A 24,100-nucleotide genomic window follows, 5' to 3' on the forward strand; every position below is an offset into this window, starting at 1 on the left:
CTGCAGGGAAAAACACAAATGTTTCAGAGTCAGAATTCTTCAAAGAATATCTTGATTATATGGAAGATTTCATCTCCATTTTGTGAACAGTGCATGGTTCTTCATCTCCTCCTTTGCTAACTGCACAGTGATTTATTCTCAGACACAGTTAGATCACAAATAGAAATTTGAAAATTCCCTCGTGGAAAAGTACTGTACTGTTTGTAGCACTGTTCAAACCTAAGCGCTGTCAACTGCTGCACTGTGTTTTCAGTATTTAAAATGAGGTATTTGTGGGTCCATATTTAAACTACCTCCTCTGTTCTTTCTAGTTCACTTTAATTACAACTTCCAAAAATACTGTGTCCAAGGAGCAGAGTTCCCAGAAACATAAAAGCCAGGGAAGAGAAGATGGGCTGTGTGGGATGAGTGCTGTGGGCACATTGCTCCCAGAAGCAGCAGCTCTTGTACGGCCACCTGGAACATCCAGAAATCACTGTGCTGGGTGTAAGTTCAGCAGAGCTTCGTTTACTGCAGGTAATACCGTATACATGAAATTTAGTATGTCTGAATTTACCAACGATAGAAAAGGAAACATAGAAGTTTATTCCTTAAACCTTACACTGTCAAATATCTGAAGATCTTAATGTTATTCCAGTTCCTCTTTGATAAACTACTCTCAATTTTCTTTCGGTCAAAATGCTGTTTTTAATATACTTTTTAAAGGCAAGGTAAATACGTACTGTTAGCTGTAATAATAAATCTATTTTATGCAAAATACCTTAATCTGCTGAAACAGTGAGAATGGTAGGATTAGTAAGGTGTGCATGGTGAATAAAACAGAACAGCAATCTCTAGGTGTGTCCAGTTACCTAAGGCAGTAGGATACAGCCCTGCTAATGAATGCTGTGTTTATTTGGCCATTCTGATGACTCCTTTCTTTGCCATCCATCTGCTGTCAGCCTCCCCTCCCTGCCAACAATGCCTGCGTGTGCTGGAAAACCGAGCAGCTCACGAACAGAATTGACAGCAGACTTGAAAAGGAGAGGTGGCTCACAACTGAACTCTCTGTGTTCTTTTTAATTAAGGCAGATTATTTTATCAGAGAGAAAAGCCCATTAAGCCACTGACAGCTACGTTAACTCACAAAAGAGAACGCATAGCAAGCCTGCAAATACAATTCCAAAATACCCAAATCCACATATAATTAAATGTATATTAATACAAACATTACCCTAAACCAGCAAGTCAACAGAAATCTTGAGTTGCAATCAGTGCCCTTTATTTTTGGCTTAAAGGCAAAGACCACTGCATGTCACAGAGCAGACAGTTACGTCAGCTAACTTCAGATGGACTGTATGAATATTCTCAGATATTTTAGAGGGAACTTAGATATCAGAATAACTCCTGTAAGAGCATTCCCTTAAAACAGAAAAAAGAAGTTGTAGAAATGATAGACGTTCCACTTGTGGCTTAGAGGCTGGAAGTGCTGACAAAGCCAGAGGTTGAAGGGCAGGAGGCAGTAGCTGGTTTGCAGCGTACAGCTCAAAGAGTAGGATGAGACAGCAGGAAACAGAGCCAAGCAGAGCTATCAGAGGACAAGGACTGAAAGGAGGAACATCTGTGAAATGGGGCGCTCAAGCCTGTAAAACATGCGGTTACAGAATCACAGAGCGCCCAGAAGATGAGTGGGGCCAACCTTCATGGGAACGGGGAGCCTGGGTGAGAGCATCTGTCCCTGTCCCATTGCATATTAAACCCTGGTGGAGGTTGTTCCAATCTCTGGCTGTTCTTACTCTATCTGCCTTTTAGTGACTAATCTCTGTTTCTTTTTTTAAAATGCTTCCCCCCTACACTCCTGAAGTGGAAAGTAGTATGATACCTTCTGGTAGGTCACAGTTCAGAATAGAAATTGTGGTTTCTGTGCTGCAGTGGGTGCAGTGCAGGAAAGGAGCAAGCTGGGATACATGATCTCCTCCAGGCCATGGTAACGGGGTGATAATAGAGCTGAACAGTTAACACGATACATAATTTAATGTAATCTCAATTGTAGTATAAACTATTAGCATGTCAGCAAAACACCTTTATAACAACATGCTTAATGTGCTTTTTCATAATTTCTGCATTTAGTTACCCAGAAGAAAACTGGCTAATTAAAGGTTACTGTGGTAGCACGCCAGCTGCTCCAGCCCTCACGTACACCTCAGCCCTCCAAGACTTGGAGCACAAGCACGGCTGGCAGTGAGGGATAACAGGGTCAGTGCTAGCAGGTTAATGAAATCATGTGCAAACAATAACACAAATTAAAGGCTATGGGAGATTTTAAGTATTTAAAGCAGTTACTATGATATCGTAGTTTAGCTGGTGCACTTTCATTAGGCAATTAACTGAGGGGACTGTGATCTTTTCAAATCTTTTACGCAGTAAAGTGTGATCTTTGGTTCCACATGGTTGTGTTTTTTAGTTCCTAAGCCTATTAGTGATAAGAAAAGTCATTTCCAGGATGATTAGATTATGTCTTCTGACTTAGGTTAACTCCAGCCAGTGGATCCTTTCACTCTATGCCCATTATGGGCATGAGAGCAGCAGTAAATGTGTGCTATCTGGACTAACCTAGTCCTAACCCTATCCCTGGACTCCTGTCATTCTCAGCACTTGCTGATTGATGCCAGTCAATCATAGTTCATCATTTTGTGATCACTGAACAGAGGTGATCCATAAGCACTTAACTTCTAGCTGTCTCAGTGTGGGCTGTCTTGATTCAGCTGTAAAGCCTAGCAGAAAATGTATAATAAAGGCAAACTGTTTCAGGTTTATTTCCTTTCAGGAGGACCTAAAAACCTAAAAAGTAGATGTTCATACAGGAATTATTTGGAAAACTACTGTTTCTTCCACATGTATGTTAATTAAAAGAGAAAAGAGAGAATGGATGATGAAGGAAGCGAGGCAGGTTGGGATTTCTGATGCACAGTGATAGCAGAGGAATATGCAGCCTCCTCATCCAGTGCAGGGACAAGTGGTTAATACTGGCAGCTGGAGCCTAGATGGAAAATACTTGGCTTCTAGTGCAGCCAGGAGGGTCAAACAAGGACACTAACATTAATGGCATAATAATATAATACCTCCTCTTCAGGACACTTGTACTGCCTCCTGTTCTTAGCTCATTTATTTCTATTTCCCCCTAGTCTCCTAGAATCTGTATCTTCTGCAGTTGCTTTTCCTTTTCTCCTAGCTCCCGATTTCTTGCCTACTTGCACACTTACCCCAGATTCTTCCTCCAGTCTGTCACACACTGTTCTCACCTGTAGGTCAGCCTTGTTTAAATGCTCATAATGATTACCTTTCTGTCTCAGGTTACTCGATTCTGCCAGTGATGGTTCCCAGTGTAGTATTAGAATCAATCTGGGGAGAGACTGTTCCAGTTCTTTGCCAACCTCACTCTTGGAAGATATACCTGCCTTGAATATATAGGCTAAAAACGCAGGAATGTAGTCAGTGATCTGTCAGCTCCATCTTACCTCTTGGTATGCTCCTGTGCATTCATAGTAGTCACGAGAAGGCAGGCCAAGCCCAGGTTGGTCGATCTGTAAATTGAAGTAAAAGTTAAAACGTGTAGGGACAAAATGGCATCACATGATGCTGCTCTTTGGTCAATTACAGGTGCTGATGCTTCATTCTGGAAACGTTATCCTCTGCCCCATGGGAAGTGTCTTTCCTATCCCTTGCGCTCCTTTAATTCTTTCCACTCTCCTTATTCTTCTTGTCTTTCTCTTGATCTTATGGGAGCAGCAAGTGCAGATTCGCCGTATGCAATGCCATCTTGCTCTGGATGTTCCATTGTCAGAGGTATCTTACATCTAACAGCAGGGTGCTGTGGACACACTGCTTATGCAAACGTCCTCAGCTGCTTTCGTGTTTGGGCAGGGAACTGCAGTTCCTGTTGGACTCTGACATAAGAACACATTATAAAATCAGCCCCCTGCCCTGCAGGCTTTTTTGCCATTGGGACCACAGCCCAGGTTTTCAGTGAAAGGAATTTCTGCCTCAAGGGCAAGGAAAGGAAGCCATGCATATTTTTTTGCTTGCATGCATATCTAAGTAGATCATGTCTGACTTCTGGACAGCGTGCCTATGAATTGTATGTATGTATCTATGTATGTCTCAGTTGCACTCACCTCCCTGAGAATAACAGTGTACCAGTACAGTGAATAAAGATTATTAACTCTGAAAATGGACACTGCAATGCCAAACTCGTAAGGGAAGCTGAACAACTACAGAGATTCACAAACTCATCTGTAACTGGTAACATTCAGACCAGTAACATTTCTCCTGGCTAACATGTATGTCTGTGCTTTCTGGTTCTTTTGCTACACTTACATGATGAGCAGTTGGATGCCACCAGCAGACTTACATGAATGATGTGTGCTGAGGAATTTTTATCATCTGTGCCAACAAAGAAATTAATCAGGACCTTCTTCCCGTATCTGGAGTTGAGCTGTGCAATAGCTGTCTCAGCTGTCCAAGCAGCACCTGGGCAAATGAAAGGTGCACTCAGTCTTCTTTTTGGTAAACAGTGACAAAGAAGTCATTTAGAATTTTAACAGAGAAGATTGTCTTACCATAGGAAGACTCCCAGTTGTTTGTTGCTACAGGCCAGTCAGATAAATTTGCCAGGAGACTGATCAAAGGCATTCCACCTCTGCTATCAATGGTAGCTTTTGGAAGAAACAGAATGAACTGATGTGACATTTTAGAACATACAAATTGTATACTGTTGTAATGAGCTTAGAATTCTGAACCTGAGAACTCTTCTCACCATCAGCACAACAGAATTACATTCTGATCTATGCCTCTTCTTGAAGATTTGATGTTTAAAATACATTTCAGTCATGACTGCAAACAACTTATGCAAATCCCTAGGACCATGACATTGAAGAACTACTGGATTTCAACTGTAAGTTGAACTTAAAATAATATCTTTGGGAAATATTCATAATTCAATGGAAAATATAAAAAATTATTTAAACAGCACTGCTGCTTCATTGCACCTCAGCGAAGCACCTAGCTCAAATTCTTGAAGTAAACGACCCCTGTGTCTTTATAGAAGCTTGATATGCCAGAGATTTTCTACCTGATCTCTTCTAAGAAAGAATTAATTCATATTGAACTGCAAGGATTTGAGTTCAAATATCTGCATCAAACTGGAAGCTCAAGAGTAATGCAGATGCACTTGAAATATCAAAGCACGCAGACAGGACGCACAGAGCTCCTTGTGCTGCTGATGTTCTTATGTAACTCTCTAAGACTCAGGAAGAACTTCTGAAAAATTCTGTGCTGAAACCACAAGTGTGGAGATACAGCTCCCTTTGGAAGTTGTTTCTTAACATCATTCTTATGTATCCTATAGGCAGTAAATACAGGAGGAACTTACTTTCATTTATGCATGATCTATACAGAGTTTTTGCCTTCTGCACTGCTGTTATGTCATTGCTGCTCGGTGTGTCGAGGACATCTGGAACACACAGCAAATGTACCTTAATATCTAATCTCTATTGGGGAGGAAGGAGCTGTGAGGCCCTGTCCGTGCTGCCCTGCAGTCACACTGGGCTGCTGGCTCTCCTTCCCCAGGGCAGCCCGCACTCGGCGCTCCTTTACAAACACTGCTCCGCAGAAATGGAAGCCGTGACATCTGTGAACCACAAACTTGGTAAAACCAGAAGCTAAGCAAGCAAGGAAAGGATGTTCAGTCTCCAGAGCAGTTTGAGAATCTTTGGTGAGCAGAAACTCAATGGTTTCTTTGACACTGTTACTTTTGTCTGAAACAAGTAAGTATGGATGATTTGGCAGTGTTGCTTTTTGTGGAGACAGAAATGCTGATCGGCCCAGATGTGATGTTTGAGACGTGCTCCCTGCTGCTTGAGGTGCAGCAGCTGGAATAGAGATCTGCAGGACAGGGCTGCCAACAAGCAGCTTCCAGCGTTACAGCTGGCAGTCTTTGTCACCTGGCTTCCCTGCTACTGTTAGTTCATGAGAGTAATTAGACAAATTAGAATACGCAGATGAGCACACGGAGCTCAGATAACAGAAAGGTCAGCTTGAGTGGGCTCTGCTCCAGTGTCAGACACAACAGTGTAACTTCCAAGGTATTCCCCAAGCAAACGGTTTGTGGTGGATTTTCCTGATCTGAACGTGAAGAAAATGAAATATTTAGTAGTATTTTAAGCTTTGCTAGATAACCACACCTTGTTAGAGTTACATGGAGGCCAAAGAAGAAACTTTATCTAGTCCACAAACATAAACCCTACTGACCTTTTAGAACAACTTCTAGTTCATCTCTTAAAATGTCAAAGTTACTGTAACGGGAGCTGGTTTCTGGAATGACGTTCCTCTTCAGCCATCCTCCACAGGCATATTGGTAAAAATCATTGCAAGGCTCTGCGGTGGTGTCCATGTTCTCAATGATTCGGGCTGCTGTAATATAAGACAAATCAAGGTGAAAAGGCTTTTTGGGGAGCAGCAACAAATGCATTAGTTTGCTACTTTCCCTTTTGTTTGGAACAGGCTGCAGCCTACGTTAATGTCCAAGGCCAAGCCAAGTACTAGGCAGTAACAGTCACTGTTCTTTTATAGCCTGCAGCTCATATGCTTTTCTGTTGCCTGTGTTTATGGATGGCTAAGCTTCCTCTATCTAATCTTGTTATTCATTGTGAGTGGTTACTTGGTTATAAAATGTTTCATTTACTGACTTCTTTGTTTTGAAAGGGGATGAGAAGAGAAATTAAAAGCTGATTTCCAGAATCTACATTTGATATTCTAGCTTTATTCCACATTTTTATAGAACTTCCACTGCTTCTTGTGTTCCTTATTGACCCTATCAGAATTGGCTGATCAAAGACTAACTGGTCACTGACTGATCATAACATGGGTTTCCTCCGCTTTCTTGATGACTGTTTCCCAGCCGCTGTTCATAAAATTCCAGTGCTCTATCTTTTGCTTTGTATAGTTATTCTTTCTAGCTTGTTTTCACCACTAATGTGGTAGCAGAAGGTCTGTAAAGGAAGGGAGAGATGCTCAGAGTCAGGGACCAGCTAGTGATACCTTTGATTTGCCAGAATACTGAATATCTTCCCCGTATTCAGACATTAATTTTAGTGAATGGTGAGGCTTGTGATTACAAGCATTTCTTCCTCCCCCCCTCGGGTTAGTCAGATACAGTCAAATACAGTTATTTCTCTGTGCTTTCAATATTTTCTATGTCCGTTGTGGTGGAGATGAGAGGTGTAGGCAGGCTGTACTATTTCTATGGACTGGCTTCCTCCCTTGGTTCTCTTGGGATGTTCAGTTAAAGTTACATTTGAAGCCAACATTGGGTGGCTTTATGATGTTGGAAGCTGGAAAAAGCCAAGAACACATGCATTTTCAGTTTCGGAACACACAAGTAGCATAAAAAACATTGTGGAAATAGGTACAGTGCCTAGCATGCCATTTTTCCCTTGTGAAGTTAATGGCAGGATGACTTCAGTTTGAAAGAACACCGGATCGTGGCAGCAATGGGAGATGATGATATCCAGTCCTGTTTGCACTGTTTGACAATTGGCTTTTTACCCATTCTTGAGAAAGCCAAACACCCATCCCCACTGGGCGTCCCTAGGGGCGGTCAGCACTGAATCGTGCTGCCCAGGAAGTTCAGGAAGTGTCTGACTGGGAAGTGATCAAAACTTGTCGGGCAGATCTGAGCCACTCTCCAGCTGGCGCCGCTCCAGCAGGGCGGTCGGGCTGGATGGTCCCTGGAGCTCATTCCCACTTCCAGCTCTTCTGCGACTGTGTGAACTCCGGTATCTATTTTCTTCCTAGTTTGTTGTGCTGTATTTAAGGGAAAGGGATGCTTTGGATGGCGTGCTTTATTCCTGTGCTGGGTCCTTGCTGTAACAGAGGAAGGCTGATGATTACCAAGCTCTTTCAGTTTAAGGGTGTCCTTAGGAATCCCTGTTAGACCGGAGCACCTAGAGGGCAGCACTGTCCTTTGGGTTATCCTGACATGTTAATCCAGCAACAAAGACCTCAGCAGCCAGGACTCGACAGCGGCTCTTTCAGTGCCGTGTGCCAACCTTGCCACAATGTAGTGATGAGTTGGAAAAATCTTCTGACACCGAGAAAATGTAATTCAACCACTGTGCTGCCACTTTTGGAGAAAAGAAACAATAACAACAACAAAAGCAAACCAAGAACTAGAAGAAGTTTACATCTTGTGTACGTCTGGCAACTTCATTACTGTCTGTGTAAATCAGCCTTGCTTGATCCGTGGAATCAGGTTGCTCTATTGGCAGTCAGTACCTGTGCAATCTTTCTTTTCTACTGCTGTGATAAAAAATTACCTATTGTAACATTTCTGCTGTTGAGCCCAAACCAGCCATGTTAGCACATCCAATTTTATGAAAACATTAAGGTTAAATGCTGTGAAAAAACCGAGCTGAGTCATGGGAACTGCAGTTCTTCCTTCTTCATTCACGTTTTCCTTCAGAATACACACTTCAGGTACTGCCCCCAAAAACACTCACTTCAAGAGTGTAATTTGCACATCTGAATCCCCAAGTAGAAGTGATTGTTTGCCTGATACCACGAATAAACTAAAATCAATGGAATGTGGTTTTGTCATCAGTGAAGCCCTGGAGCACATGCTTGATGCCAGCATGGGAAGTCATTTACAAGTTCATACTTGGGCCCAGTGGAGCATTCAAGCCCAAACAGTGAGATGATTTTGCTCTAGAAATTGGAAGTGTGAGACTGATGAGTATTTTTGTTACTTAATTCTAACACAGAGTCACTCATACCTTCACAAGTAAATAAAATACGATGTTACACTTTTTAATGTCCTCTGTATTGCTTTGATGATCCAAATATTGCTTCTGTTCCCGTGCTTAACGTGTTTACTCAGTGTCCTAACTTGCACTGAAGAATGTAGAGACCTATTTGAACTACTTTTAATGATTAATTTTATTCTGATTGTCATCATTGCCAGTTGTTGCTTTAATAGCTTACAAATAAAGTAATAAAAGATGGCATAACACCTAGTGACCTGAGAAGGATGTGGGAGAAACTTGTGTGCTTACGTAGGTGCCATTAATAACAGAGATACGAACAGGTCCTGTTCTCATCAGTCTGTGCTGTTTGAGCTCAGGCAGCGTGCATCAGGCCTGTGTATCAGCATATCAGCACGTACATACATACACAAGTGCAAATCACACATCGTGATGGCCGAAAAATCCTTTGGAAGTATAACTAGGATACATCGGGGCTGCCTGAAATAAATCCTAGGAGATGCATAGCCTGTGGTGATGGCAGCATCCAGCACTGAGACAACAGGCTGGGCCAAGGCTTCACCAGGGGATGACTGCACAGGACTGAGGTGTGGAGCAGATACTCCCACTGCTGTGTGAAGTGAGGCTTGAAAGGAGCAGCCCCAGATGAGAAAGGAAACAAATAGAGTGCTGCTTCTGCTGTGTTCCTGGCATGTCTGAAAGTCTAAATGGGGCCAATGAACCCAAGTGTTCTGGAAGCCTCTGGTGGGGTGCTGTGCACTTCAGATTCCTTATCATCTGCAGTTAGCTTGCGTTACATCAACCCTGGCTTGAAAACACATTTTTCTGGGGTGCTGACTGTCAAAACCTGTACGCCTCCTCTGAACTGCTCCTGTGTCTCACACTGACACAGTAGGTCTACGCCCTCTCCTGGGGCTGCCTTTTCCCTTGAATCCCAGAGGGGCCGGTCGTGATGTACAGAATACATGCAGAATTTATCAGTTCCACTTGACATGAAGATAACACATAGATATCGCTGTATTTCCGATGCTTTCCTATTGATACTGTTGATGCAACAAATCTCCAAAATACAGCAGACAGAGCAGAATATTTCTCTCCAGGGGCTTTGACTTGACTAACAGAGGGCTTGTAAATACAGCTGAAAAAATCAGTGATTTTTGTACCATTCAAAAAAAGGGGAAAGGGAAAGCCTGGCTCATCTTGCCTTGAGGCTTTTTAGTGGACTTGAGGCCAATGTGTAAACTAAGAATTGTTTCTGCAGTTCAGTCCTTTCTGAAGAATGACATTAGCTAGGCAGCCTATAGAATACACAGCTGTTCTGGACATGCAGACTAACTCTGCCTCCCCTCAAACAGCAGCACGGCATCTTTAAGAGCTGTTAGCAGTCAAGACTCTCCTTACATGTATCTTTGGGGACACAGCCTTTCAGCACGTGCTGCAGCACCGCCTGAATGCTGGCTTGGTGAGGAAGAGCCATTTTGTGGTTCACTTCAATCAATATCTGCAGCTAGAGGTATTTTTTGGAGTCTGCTTCTGAGTCTTGAACCATCTGACCCTGATGACTTTATGAGATTCGACAGTACCACACCGTGAGATTTTACATTTGCAGAAAAAGAAAAGAATTTAGGTACAGAAAGGGAATGATTTGGGTTAGCAGATGGCATGCCTCAGTGTGCTGTGTTGTGTACAGCCAGTTGGCAACAGTACGTGGTTTAATTTTGCCTAGAAGTACATACATGTATTTAAAACATGCGTATGTTCATTCTTACCTGACTTTATGCAGTCTGATGTCTTGCAAACCCCATCTAGAAAACAAAGCAATCATACTTTTAACTTCTACTCTGTGTCAATACAATAAAAGCTACTGTAAATTTTACTTTCAATGACAGTCACTTTAGAAATTGCATTAACTGCAGGGTGCAGTGAGATAAAGATCAGAGAACAGCGTGCATTCAGAACGTGAGATTTATAGGGTCTGGCTCTAAAAAGACTGTTATCCTCATCCCTTTAGGGCTCTCAGTGCTGTGCCCATCATGCAGAACCTCGTGGTCATTTGAAGGAAAGGTTCTATCAATCAATTACAAGTGATAAAAATATTAGTTTTATTTAGAAGGGGAGAAATTTGGAGAAAAATAGAAAATAGACTGAAAACAAAGTCAGTCTGAATGCAGCAGTTCTTTGCAGTGACAAAAAGATGGAGGAGGGTTTGTGTGAACATTCTGCCACATTCACCGTGCAGCCCTGTGAGCAAAATCCATGGCTCCACAGCACAGATATTTCCTTCCGAGATTCAGAAATGTGGCACTTCTTGGTTTTCATTTCAGAATGGCATTTTTTCCATTCCATAAATGGGCAATACAAAAATAAAAAGCAAAATCATTAAGTACTTCAAAATGAAAACGGTCAATTCTAGTGCGATTAAACATTCACCAAGCGTTCACAAAATGGAATTTTGAGCATTCTTGTGTTTTCCACTAAGAAACAACAAAAAAAATCAGTATTTCTGCCTAGACTGAATTATTTTCAAATGCTTTGGTATGGCTGCTGAGTTACCAAACGCTTTGTGTGCCTGCACTCACAGAGTGCTTGTCACAATTCGTTGTGAATGGAAAAAATGGGATTTTCACTTCCACAGCAATGTGGAGGAAACTCTGCAGTTTGGGGCTCTTTGGAAGGATTCTTTTCTGCAGTTTCTGCTTCCCGAAGCATTAATTACAAACAGAAGCATTGCTAGGTCCAAACAAGCAGATGGTTTGTGTTTCCCACCGCTTTGCATAGTTAGTGTGTGTCTGCAGCAGTGCAGAGCGTGGCTGCAGCGCTGCATTTCCTGCACTGTGCCGTGCTGTCTGACAGCGCACTGCAGCACGATGATGATGGGCTGCTGCTTCTCATTTTGCACTGTGGGCACAGACCTACGGTCTCAGGCAGATATTCTGAGCTGACCATTTAAAAGTCTTTCTTAACCTCTTCTGCAGTGCAGCTCTGTACATATGCAACATAGACTTTTCTAATGCAGTGTTTTAATATGCTGAATCTTCAGGTTTTTTTTTTTTCTTTCCAATATGAACAGCTGGATTCTATTTGATGAAGCCTTTTTGCATCATTTCTTCAAATGCTTTCATATTAACGTGGATTTGTACATTCCAAGACATTTACGTGTACTCACCATCGTATGTGGCATACAGGACTATCATTGTGATTGCCACAATGGCCAGCAGAATCACGACAACAGTCAGCCCTATTTCCAGGCCGCTCCAGCGCGGTTTCTTCTTTGGTTTTGGAGCGTTCATTTCAGTGATATCCATCTGACTTTCTGACTTGCCCATAACCCAGTATCTGAAAAGGAAAAGGGAAAAGTCACTGGAGAGCGCCGAATCACGGGTCCTGAAATGGGCTCCTCAGCTGCACAGAAACCAAGATGCTTCCTGGGTGAATTTCCAGACTGGCACAAAGTTACCTGTAACACGGCCAGGAAGTGGTGGCACTCAGATGTGTGCCCACACGCATACGTACCATGTGCCTGGGGACACAGCAGAGCTCTGCCTTCTGCAGAGAGGCCACCGAGCAGAAAAGGAAGGCCAGCAAACCAAAGCTGTTTTTAAAACTCGCCGTGCAGTTTAATCCTGTGTGATGGTACAGGAATTCACAAGGAAGCAAAAGCAAGTCTCCTGGCCTGAATAAAAATTAACTTAATCTGCCAATTACTTATCTCATGCCAAAGGTCAAAATATACCATTGTGCTTCGCTGTCATCTTTTAAAGTATCGTGTAAGCAGTTCTTGACTACAGCTTTGCAGCTGTCACTAAAAATAGCAAAAAACAATAAATAAGTCAGCCTCTGCTGGGAGCAGGCCATACTGACAGTGCAGAGACTGGGGCTTTGTGGTGATAACCACAACACTGCAGTTTGACCAAGCTTTGCTCCTGCTTGCTTAGGGCCTGCTCACTTTCTTTGCTGGTATTCACATTCCTGCACACCTGGCGATGTATTTCTCAGATTTTGGCAATGGAAACTTGGCAGTGTCTGTTCTCAGCATTCCTGTGATGCCCATCACACCGCTTTCCCCCGCAGGCAGCAGTACCAATGGGAAGGGTGCCTTTCTCAGCTTCTGCTTCCACTCCAGTCCCAGGTTTGTACTTCAGTATGTTCAACTGGATTAAGTTGTTGCCTTGGATTCATCTTTGTCCTCAAATTGCTGCAACCTTTCCGATAAGCGGTCTTCACTTGTACTCAACACGCTCTGTTTCTGCCTGATTGCTGTCCTGTAGTCCAGAGAGCCACAGAATCGTAGGGGTTGGACGGGACCCAAAGACCAGCCAGTCCAACCCCCAGATCCAGCAATCCCTGCTCTCTTTTCCTGGCCACCTCAAGAGCCAGGTGCCCCGCAGTGTGTGCTTATCAATGAAGATACAAAGTAATTCACCAGGCGGGACCTAAGGAATCCCTTTTTGTGTTTATGCAATACTGAAGCACAGGGTGAATGCTGTCACACTAACACTGCTTACCCAAATGAAAGAGGGAACGTTTCAGATCAGAGCATCCCCCTCCCCTCCGTCGCTCTCCCCACACAGTGGGCCGCACGCTGTGCCAGCAGTGCCAGGGATTCTGCAGCTCCCAGCCTGGCACTCTGCAGGCTCTGCCCAGCTCTGCTCTTCACATCTGCACCACTGCCGCCCCATCCACTTCCTTGTGATCTCCCCTCTTTTTTTTCTCTCATAATAGTGGGTCAGAGCACCCAGTGCTGAGACACAGCTCTGAAATCCCACACAGCCACGTAAGAGTGAGAGCTGCGCCGAGAAGCTTGTCCTGCATTAGCAGTGAACTAGAAATTCATAGGTAATGTAAAAGGAAACAACCATTTATTAACCATTGTACCCTTCTCACTTCCAGTCATATCAAGCAGCAGAAAATGTAATTTATATTGTAATTTATGCTGACCAGTGAATACCTGGGGCCTAGTTTAAGAGGTGATGTTTATCTTCTGGCTCTGAGAGTGTCTTTAAAGTGGTAAAAACATGGTTTATTGGAGCAGGCAGAAACACTGCACCTTTGCATGCCAATACGTTCCTTGCAGCTAAGTTTTTCCATGTGAGCTAATCTTGCTGCTCCTGCAGTGCTCCTCGTGTTTAAAGGCATCCCACTAATTTTTACCTCTGGTTATTTAGAGAACGTATCCCATCTGCGTTAACAAACTCCAGGTAAGAGCCTCTGTGCGTGCTAACTGCAAGCACACCAAAAGCAGAGGAGTAATGTAAGCAGATAAAAGCATAGGTAACGTGGTTTTCTTAGATTTCTTCAATGCTCCGCGATCCCAGCTGCCTACTAAAGCAAAGATGCAACAGACAGCTGAAATTCATTTCTCAGCCCCCGGTGCGGTTGCACAGGGAGCTGATGCAGTAGCTTCTCTCCTCGGGATGCATACGTTTAAAGGTGACTCGAGGCATACCTGCTTCTCGGTGCGGTCTCTACAGGGAACGCAGCGCGGCACGAAGCACCCTACCTTTTTTGTCATTGTGTGGCACGCAGCGTGCAGACGAGCCACTCGGCGCGGCAGAAGCGCGGCGCGGCAGCTCGGGCTGACCGGTGCCACCGGGGCTCCCTGCTACGGCCGGGCGCTCGGGCTGCCGGCTCGGCCCCCGCCCCGCACCGTGAGGTCGGGATGCCGGCAGCCCGGCGGAGCCCTCGGGGCGGGCGGTTCCGCGCCGCTCGCTCGCGAGGCGGGCCGGACGCTGCCGCTCCGCTCCGCCCGGCCGGGGGCAGCTGGCGGCGGGAGGCGCGCCGTGGGCGGGGAGGTGCCGGCGGGCTGCGGCCGGTCCGCGCCGCGCGGTGAGGACGCTCGCACATCCGCCGCGGCCGGGGAGCACCGGGCGGTTCGGCTCCGCCGCGCCGGGGCGGCCATTCAGGTGCCCGCGGGCTCCGCGCCCCGCACGTCCCGTCCCGTCCCGTCCCGACGCCCGCCCGACGGCACGCCGCCCCGAGGCCGAAGCCCCGCAGGACTGCCGAGGCGGGGGAGCTGCGCGGCGCGCGTTCGCCAGTCCCGGCCCGCGCCCCACACTCACCGGCTGCCTCTCGGAGGGGTCCGGCCGCGGGGCCGCCACGCGCATCACCGGGCAGCGGCGGGGTGGCGGCGCGGGGCGGGCGGGAGCGCTAGGCTGGAGGGAAAGCTAGGCTGGAGGGAAGGCTAGGCTGGAAGGAAGGCTAGGCTGGAGTGGCGGCGGGTGGCTGGCGGCGGGGCTCAGCGCCTGTCCCGCCCGCGGAGTGCCGGCATCGGCGGGACATCAAAGCTCGGGGCGCTCTCCCGCCGCCGGAGTCGAACCGCTGGCGGTCGAAGCGGTCCCGCGAGTCCACCGCCGTCCGAGCGGCTCTCCGGGTGACCCGAAGGCTCCTTCCTCTTTGAGATCGTAAAAATGCGACGGGGCGGGAAACAAACAAACGAACGAACCCCCCCCCCCCCCGCCCCGACGGCGGCGAACCGCGCTCTTCACCTCGCGGAGCTTCACCCGGCGCTTAGCTGGAGGGAAGGGAAGGCGCCGTGCCTCGGGGCGGGCGGTGCGACAGGCGCCGCGGCCGGCGGTGCTGCCCCATGGCCGGCCGTACCGCGGGGCGGGCAGCCGGGAGGGCCGAGGGAGCGGCGACCTGCTGGGAGTGCGCCTTTCTTCCCGGTCGGCTCCGGAGAGACGGAGATGATGCACAGAGAAGGGCAGCGGCTGCATGTCTGCAGCGCCTCTTTCTGTGCAGCCTCATTGCCTTTGCCAAATCGATGCTGTCACGTACCCTCTGCGAAATCTTATATCCTCATTCACTTTCCTCTCACAAGAAAGGCAGCTGCAACTTCTCGCACGAAGAGACAGCCCTGAGCTATCACCAGATTTACCAGCCTACCAATACAAAAAGATACTTCTTTTCATTCTCACTGAGTTTTATGTTTATTAAGTTTCATTTTTACTAATAGAGTGGCAGATGAAACAAGATGAGTTTCTCACATCCTCTCTCTCAAACCAGATACCACACTCACTTTTGCTGCCTTCCTAAAGACACATATCTCACCTGTGAGGCAGAAATGGCAACTGGAAGTTCTGAAATCTTTCATTATCGGTGGCATACACTGAAACATCTGCAGCTTGAGAGGCACAGCCTTCCCCACTTTTTTCTACAAAAAGTGGAAACCAAGAGCTGACCTCTCTGGAACCGCATGGCAGCCAGTCTGCAGAGCACACGCGATGAAGGTGGGAGAGCAGCAAAGAATCAGCTGAACAGAACATGAAAATAAAGCACTTTTGCCCTACTGTCGCCCTGAGACAAACAAGGCCAACTCTCACCACCCAGCCTAAGAGTAGATGTGTGTTCCTGCATGAGGATGCCTACAGCAAAACCGGAAAAGTAGAAGGCAGCGAGTGTGGGCTGAGCTGAAATGGCAAGAGGAAGACTTGTTTCAGGTAAATCCAAAAAGCATAACGGCCTGATTCGCCTTCGGAGAGCCCAGAGAGAACTAACAGGCCTGACGATCAGTGTGAGTTTCCACTCCTGTAGAACTTGTGCTTGGAAAAGCGGAGCATGCATGTATATATTTCTATATATGCAGTGTGAGGGAGGTATGACTTGTGAGTCAAATACAGAAATTCCTGTTGGGGCATTCTTCAGGGAAAACTCCCATCACATACCTAATGTAACAGCCTAAAATCCGATAGCTACGCTCCTGCAGACAACCAGAGAAGCAGAGCTTGTGCTGGCTGACAGGCCTTCAGCAGGCCTTCAACACAGCTGGAAAACTCTTTGGCCAGCACAGCCTCCTAGAAGCTCTGCAGGCCAGTTCTGCAGCTGCCCGCTGCTGACAGCACTGCACACACAGTGCTGCCCTGCTGCCGCCCAGTGCTGTGCGCCAGCTGGCCGGGGCATTTGCAGTAGGTGGTGCACACAGTTCCTCCTGTCAGTCAACTTCAAGCTCTGCTTATGAACAACTGCAACAAATTCTTCACTGAGATCAAGAGTGTGTTTAGTTATTTTTAATGCCCTGTGATTTTGGAGAGATCTGCGGTCAGATATTAGTGGAAGTACTCTATATGTTGAGGTGTACACCCAGCGCCAAGAGGAACCAATGGCTTGCATTATTTCCTGTCAGGTTTTAAGCACTTCTTCTTACTCAACTTCATCATCTCTCATCGTTGTTCTGTCATCATCATTTCACAAAGCTGAGAGAAAAATAAAACCAAACTACCCCAAAAACTGCAACAGAAAAATGCATCTCAGAACTGAACACATAATTAAACCCTCACATTTAGAGAACAGAACAGTTTTCCTCGTGACCGTCCCGTGTTGCCTTACTGCTTTCAGAGGGGACAGCAGTGCTGAGAGTGCAGGTTTGTCCTTCGGGGATCCTTCCACGACTCTCCGTCCTGACAGACAGCCACGGTGCACGGAACCAAAACCCAGCCGGTGATTCAGGGTCACAACCAAAAAAAGATGAAAAAACACAACATCATTAAATCAGTGGCCTGAAAAATAAAGCTTCCTGTTCACTAGTGGTTTAAGAGGATGTAGCAGCACTGTTACCTCCTGGAAATCAGTGGCTGCAGAAGGATGCGTTCCTACAGCTCTGCTGGCAGGTAGATCTCAGCAATGCACAGAATGGGTGCAGTGTGCAGCCTTCAGAAAAACAAAGTGCGTCACAATAACTGACAACAGCAAGAGCTTATTTGCAGTATGACCTCTGGATGACACTTAGGAAATTAGGATTCATTTACATTGCTATGAAACAGAGTTGATGATACTCCTTGTATTTCCTTTTGGGAAAGCTCACTTTCCCGAAGTAACAAAGACAACATTCAAGAAACAAACAGCATTAACGCAGCCTGTGTGGTTGCGATGACCCATCTCAATCCTGCTACGTTCTCCTCCCCATTAAGTCCTGTGTCAGAGGCAGGAGAAGAAAATGGCAGCTCTCCTCGTGCCTTGTGCCCTCCGCCTGCAGTGTGCGCAGTGCTGGGGACATCGCCGTGCTGGAGCCTGACACACTCAGGGCTCTGGGGGTGGATTTGCAGCAAATCCACGTCTGGGTGATTTCTCATTTAGGAAAGCAAACAGCCCAGGCCTCAAATATTTGCTTCAGTGCCTAAATTATTCAGGTCTAATTGTATTGTATTACAGAGCTCTGTCTTTGCAGCTGACAGCTTCGTACCACAGCTGACTCGCAGGTCTTTGCAAGGCTGAAAAAAACATTTATCTACAAAGCAGTGTGCTTTTACTCTTTTGAGCTAGCCTACAAACCACACATGATGCTTCAATTAATACAGCCTAATTGGCTTTTTGGGTTCCTGGGATCCCGCCATGCCGGCAGTCCCTGCTGTGAGCAGAGAGCAGGGAGCGGTTCTGCAGAACAAAGAGGAGAGAGATGCTCAGAGCCGGACAGGGCACACAGGGGCTGCCACGGCATGGGATGGCAGCAGGGCAGGGCTGTGGGCCTTCCTGCACAGCCAAGGCTGCACAGCGTGAGTCACAGCTGCCTTTCCGGCTCTTGCAAACCACAGCTTTGCAAAGAGAGCGAGCGTGAGGACAGCAGGCCGGTAATGAGTGGAGCAGAACCTCCGCTGGTCACCGGATGGACGCCCTCAATGGCACGCGGTGTTTGACGTTGGGCTTCCAAGCACAGCAGACGCCGCTCCTGCTGCGGCGCCCCGGGCCGTGACGGCGCTGATCGGCACCGCCCCGCACAGCACCGCCCTCACGGCGCGCGCCCCGAGCATGGCTGAGCGCCGCCTCGGGTCACGTGGCCGAACCTTCTGGAAGCGGCAGCGGCGGGCCAGCAGGGGGCGCGCGGTGAGGCGCGGCGAGCGGGAAGGGGCGGCGGGCTCCGCGTTCGGCCCGGCCTGCGGCGGCCCTCAGAGCCGTGCGACGTGAGGAGGGCGTTCGGCCCGGCGGGACCCGGCTCTGCGGTAAGGGGACCAGGGCTGCGGCCCGGCAGCCGGCGAGGAAGCCGCGTGTCGGTCGCGGACGCGGGGCGGAGCGGCGGGAGTTCAGACGCAGCCGGGTCACCTCGGAGCGCTGGGAGCTCGGCGCGGCTGTTTGGAGGTATTTTTGGACGGTATTTTTGGAGGTCGTGGTAGCGGCAGGCTTCAGCTACTGTAAGTTCACAGCACGCAACCTGTCAGCTTTTTACTTACGGTGAGGTGATTGTTGTTTTTATTAGTGCGCAACGGAGCTCACGCGACTGGTGTGTGTTGAGGTTGGCGGCTGTGTCCGTACTGCAGGAGCAGCGCAATGGGTGTCCGTGGGAGCAAACGTGGCCATAATACGGAGTGGCTGACGGGAAACCAACTGCCTGCCCCTCGTGCAGATCTTGTGGTTACAACGTATTCTGAGGGCATCCGAGTAGCCTGCAGTTCTGCAGCAAATATTGGTATTTTAGAGAAAGTTAGAAATATGACAGTGTAGAAGCTGACAGCTCAAGGGGCTGATGGTAATCTGAAAACCTGGGTCATTACCGTGGAAAAAATGGGGTTTTGGAGGCGATCTATTCCGTGAAAAACCCAGAGACTGTTAACAGAGAAGGAGGAATGGGATGGCGAATGAGGTGTGGGAAGTCGGGGATCTCTGTGCTGTCACCTGGTTGTTGTGCCTGGCTGCTGAGCCTCAGGTCTTGGAACCGCCTTTGGGTGGCGCAGGGAGGGCTGAGCTGTAGCAGCAGCGTGCCTCGTGTTCCCCGGACACTCGCATGGAGCCAGGAGGGTGTTCTGCAAGCCCTGCTGCCCATCTATGGTCCTCTGTCCAGTGAATTCTGTAAATGTGTGCCTACTGAAATGTCCCTGTTGTGACAACTGTGTTCTTAGAACAGAGATCACCCAAGTGCCGTAAAAGAACAGCTTGGTGAAAAAACCTTACCTGTGGTACCCGAGGTAGACAAATGTTTTTCATTATAACCATGAGCAGAATGGATTTTGAGAGTAGTCTGTAGCTTCAGGGCAGTCACCAGCCTTGTGTGTAGCATTAAAAATTGTGGGCGGTGCTGTGTAAAGCCTTAAACGAGTCTCTTAATGCATTGCTTGAATGTGGCTTGCTGACAAGGTGGGCATGGCTGCGCAGTGCAGCAGAGACGCTCTTTCAGGGTCCACTGCTAGTATGATACTGGTGTTTGTGTTTGTGTGCATTGGTGTGTCTGCCTTGCATGTGCCTGCACTTGCACAAGTCTGTGCATCCTATCTGACAGCACTTTGAAGTAATGTTCAGAACATCAAACAAATTATGCGTTTTAACGAAACATTAACAGTGTGATGTAGCAAGTGGGGATAGGTGTGATGTGTGAGATGACATTCTGCTTGGAGTACTGCACATCCGAATTGTGTTGATGGTTTAGATTGGTGAGAGATGAGGAGCCTTTCATCAGGAGACAGCAGATCCCAAAGTATGTGTTTTCTCAGTAGTTGGAAGGATGTCGGACTGGTGCAGGCTCTGATCAGGGTACAATGTGCTGAAGGGTGAGATTCCTTTCATTGTCATGTTATATTCAAACAGTACGCCGTTGACATACTGCAAACCTAATAAACGTGCTGAAGGCCACGTTTCTCTGAGTGCTGAGTACAGTTACAATCAGGATGTTAAGGCTGGAAGGTATTCAAAGTGAGGAGAAGGAAACGTTTAAATTTAGGATGACAGATTTAAAGTATTCATAAGCAACGTCTAGATCATTGGGGACAGTGTGTCGCAGCTTAACAGAGCAGCGGAAGATCTCACCGTGCCTGACATAGCAGCACACTGTGGGTCAGTGCTTTGCTCTTTCTTGCTGCTTGCACCCTAGATTTGAAGTTTCTTTTCCCCATCCAAATGGCAGAAGCAAATAGTCTGCAAGAAAAATAAGTTCTGTGTCAGGGTTGCAGGTTAGCTGTCTCCATGTCCCTGGACAGTGAGATCATTTGAGCAAAGTCTGTTACTTAAATGCCTCTTTGGTCTCTTAATCCTGAATGGCAAAGTACAAGGCTTGTGTGACACAGGTACTGTAGAGAAAATGGGAAAGAAAGAAGCTGCCCTGGCTTTGGACTGTCAGAACAGTGGGATTTTTCCTGTTCAAACTGTCCTTCTTGGATCTTATCAAATAAAAAAATAGGAATTTTTGTTTTAACTTGAGTGATTTACAGTCCTTTGAGGGGAGTGCGGAGAAACTCCGGTATGTGTGAGTCTGAGAAAGTGGACTGATAGAATGTGAGGGTCGTCTCAGTGAGGACTTGGCCTGCTTTCACCAAAGCCTGTGGCAAAGCTGCTAGTAACTTATACTGTGGGATGGAGAGCTAAGATACCCTCTGATATCCTTCAGCCCTGGAAAATCAGGCTGTTCAGATAGGCACTTGTGTGCGGTGTTCAGCTGCGTGTTGCGCTGTTAGGCTGATGTCTGGGCATGCCTGCAGCAGAGCACGCACAGTGAGCACACATACGTGCTCTGCACTACGCTGCGGCCAGATCCAGTCTGTGCTGAAGCACCCTGGTTTTGGGAAGCCTAAGTGCAGAGACAAAGCACTGGTCTTGCATTGTGTGGAGGGTGGCATGACTACAGCATCTTAATATTTTTCCTTGCTCTGCTGACGCTTGGCTAAGAATAGCTTACTCAGAGCAAGTGGGTGTTCTTTTTTTTCTTTTGCTGAAAATCTTCCCCTGTGGCTGGAGGAGCTCTTTCCCATATTGCTTGGTGTTCTTCAGTTTCCATGTACTTTCCTCGTGTTTTTAGTTTCCTGCTCTCTGATCTGTTTTCACTTCAGTGTCCTTTTTTTTTTTATTAATATAAATACTCTGTTTCAGTGAAGCTGAGTGTAAGGCAGATCAAATAATTCCAGAGTTAAAGCAGACCCTTGAACTCCATGTTTAATGGGTTTGTAATTAGGCCATGTATCCCTGTGAGAATGGGCAGTCTGAGAACTTACCAGGATTACAAAGGGATTTAGTCGCCTACTAAGAGTTTCCAGACCTATTAAATTCTCTAAGAAGTTTTAAGGACACCACCTCCTTCGGCAGGGAACGTTGCAGTGTCTGCACACAGAGCTGGGCCATGGGCAGTGGGAGGAGACCTGCTGTGGGAAGGAGGGAACGGTTCTGGGCCTCGGGAACGTGAAACGCAGAGATGAATTTTTCAGTCTGCCTTGGTAAGGCATGGCTGGCTTACAGTGCGTGCTGCGTTTGCTCTGAGAGTTCATGTGTGCATATTTAGTAAGGCACGAATGTTAAAATGCAATTAACTGGTCGTTACGTGTGCATTATGCTGCAGATATATATGATTAGTACTGCTTTCTAATCCTAGAATATGTAATTGTATTTAAAAATAAAGTCTTTGCTTTCTTTGGTCCTACTGTTCACTATTCATAAGGTTCTGAGACATGACAGCTGTTCAGGGAGATTAAACGTTAGATGCCAGGTTGTTTAATTACAAAGTGGTGGTTTGTTCTTACTCATAACTGAGGGTAGGTGCTGTTGTTTACTGTCCAGAGAGAAGGAGCCAACTCCATGCAAGCAGAGAATGCTTTCCTCCCCAGTCCACCTCTCAGTGCTGCAGGCTCAGGTGTGGTGGGCTGGGTGCAAGGCCTGGAGCACGTGGTCACTGTTCTCCCAGCAGCATCTTGCTGTTATTTTTATTACCAGGTTAAAGATGCCCAAAGCATAGTAAGGTTTTCCTTTGTTCGATGATTACCATGTAAATACTGTGCCACAATTAAAACAGTCTGCCTGCCTGTATGGCCAATTCAGTGTGAATTTGAGCGATTCAGGTCTATTTCTGGATTTGCAGCAGGTTGGGTGACGTTTGGATCTAGGCTTGAACTCTGATTTTCCTTTAACTGTGAAGCATCCCAGTTTCCCACCAGGTAGCTGGGGCCCATAGCCTGACCTGCTGGCTGTAGCAATCTGTGTGCGTTCGCAGATGTTAAGCTTGTACAGCGCTGTGTACTGGTCAGGTCCGGCAGTTGGAGTGAATCTTGGTTGGGAATGGAAGTTCAGCTGTTCCTGTAGCAGTGCTGCGATTGCTGACTCTGTTACATCCCTCACTGCTTCTCTGATGGCATCCTCAGTGCTAAAAGTGTGTGTTCTCAGCAGTGGCAGAAACAGAGCAATGCTGCAGTCTGCACTGTGCTGGGCAGCTCGTTGTTTATGCAGACAGCTGTGATGAACTTCTTATTTCCATGGCTTCAGAGAAGCCTTGCTACCTGCCGGTAAAGCTGTTCCTTTGCAGTCTTTGGCACGACGTTGGGTTTGTACTGCTGATCAAGCAACCTAACAGCTCAGAGTTTGGCCTTCTAGAGAGGATAGCAGCGGGAGCTGATAGTTTGTTGTGTCACACTGGGACTTCTTAAAATATAATCAAAGCCATTAATCTGCAGAGTTTCTGGAAAACAGAATTGCAGGTTAAACATCAAGCACAAACTGTCCTTTCCTCTTTCTTCATGGAACTAGCTTTTGAAAGGCTGAGAGCTGCTGCAGAGATAACAGGGACTGAAGAATTTGCAGCAGGTGGTACCAACTGTGCTTGGACAACTCCCAGCCTCAGCAATGGGCTGCGGGGCTGCGGAGGGGCCTGGGGCATCGGCCAGGGACTGAGGCACGAGTGGGAGCAGTGAGTGCCTCAGCACTGAGCCCATCCCACGAGTGTGCTGTTCTGTTTTCATTCCGTGAGATAACCTCCAGGGAACACCGTGTTAAAATGACAAAAAACAAACTAACCAAAAAAATTGCTTTTGCTTTGTTTTGACCAGCTCAGTATATCCCCTTCCTGTGCAGAAAGAAACAGCACATGGCAAATGTGAAGTGCTCTGTGTGATGATGAGGGATGCCAGGGACAGCGTGAGCAAAGGAAAGCATTTCTCTCTTTAGGGAACGATCCCAACAAACACAGACATTAGAAGTATTTGCTAGCAGGTTCCCACATTTGCCTGGGGAGAGGTTCTTGAGGTAGCTCCCCTGCACAGCAAGGGAAGGATGGCTCCTCGTGGGTTGGTTCAGTGGAACGTAAGATACTGGGGTAATGAAACCATAGGGAGGCCTGTGCCAGTCTTGCAACATGACGTGGTGTCTCCCTTGGGCTCTGTGTGATCTTTCTGTTACCTAGCAGTACTGTAAAGTGCATCTCTCACTTGAATGTCATAGTTCACTCTTCTTGTTTTACAGACAGTATCTCTGAGCGGTACCACTCGTGTTCTGTCAGGCTGCTTGTGGTACTGGTGTGTGTTTGCCTTAGTGAGAAAACAGGCTGTATGGCATCAGAATACTCAGCTAAGCTTGGCCACTGCCTGCAGTCAGTGCAGCTTCTTGGGACGTGGACCCAGCCTTGCCCGATG

At 47.1% G+C, this 24,100-nt stretch overlaps 2 protein-coding genes across 11 annotated transcripts in view; one reads left to right on the forward strand and one right to left on the reverse strand.

Moving 5' to 3' along the window:
* MME (membrane metalloendopeptidase) overlaps positions 1-15,304 on the reverse strand; it is a 38,496-nt gene extending 23,192 nt beyond the window's left edge. The window contains exons 1-8 of one of the 4 annotated variants that reach the window (XM_052685726.1): positions 15,284-15,304; positions 11,965-12,134; positions 10,568-10,603; positions 6,289-6,450; positions 5,411-5,491; positions 4,599-4,694; positions 4,391-4,509; positions 3,498-3,563 (exon numbers count right to left, since the gene is read on the reverse strand). In XM_052685726.1, coding sequence (XP_052541686.1) covers positions 3,498-3,563; positions 4,391-4,509; positions 4,599-4,694; positions 5,411-5,491; positions 6,289-6,450; positions 10,568-10,603; positions 11,965-12,124 — 720 coding nt within the window. In that variant the 5' untranslated portion in view covers positions 12,125-12,134; positions 15,284-15,304. Of the gene's footprint in view, positions 1-3,497; positions 3,564-4,390; positions 4,510-4,598; positions 4,695-5,410; positions 5,492-6,288; positions 6,451-10,567; positions 10,604-11,964; positions 12,135-12,311; positions 12,454-14,298; positions 14,472-14,857; positions 14,878-15,283 lie in introns of those variants that run through there. The other 3 variants (XM_052685727.1, XM_052685725.1, XM_052685723.1) reach the window with 3 other exon arrangements.
* Positions 1-24,100, forward strand: part of GPR149 (G protein-coupled receptor 149) — a 109,196-nt gene that overhangs the window by 9,781 nt on the left and 75,315 nt on the right. For 5 of the 7 annotated variants that reach the window (XM_052685734.1, XM_052685740.1, XM_052685733.1 and 2 more), the window contains exon 2: positions 312-516. The exons of 1 other annotated variant lie outside the window; for it this stretch is intronic. The gene's annotated coding sequence lies outside the window, so the exon portion shown is untranslated. Of the gene's footprint in view, positions 1-311; positions 517-18,617; positions 18,728-24,100 lie in introns of those variants that run through there. One more of the 7 variants, XM_052685736.1, reaches the window with a different exon arrangement.

This window comes from Tympanuchus pallidicinctus, unplaced genomic scaffold (genome assembly GCF_026119805.1).
Source record: "Tympanuchus pallidicinctus isolate F22 unplaced genomic scaffold, pur_lepc_1.0 scaffold22, whole genome shotgun sequence".
Taxonomy (NCBI): domain Eukaryota; kingdom Metazoa; phylum Chordata; class Aves; order Galliformes; family Phasianidae; genus Tympanuchus; species Tympanuchus pallidicinctus.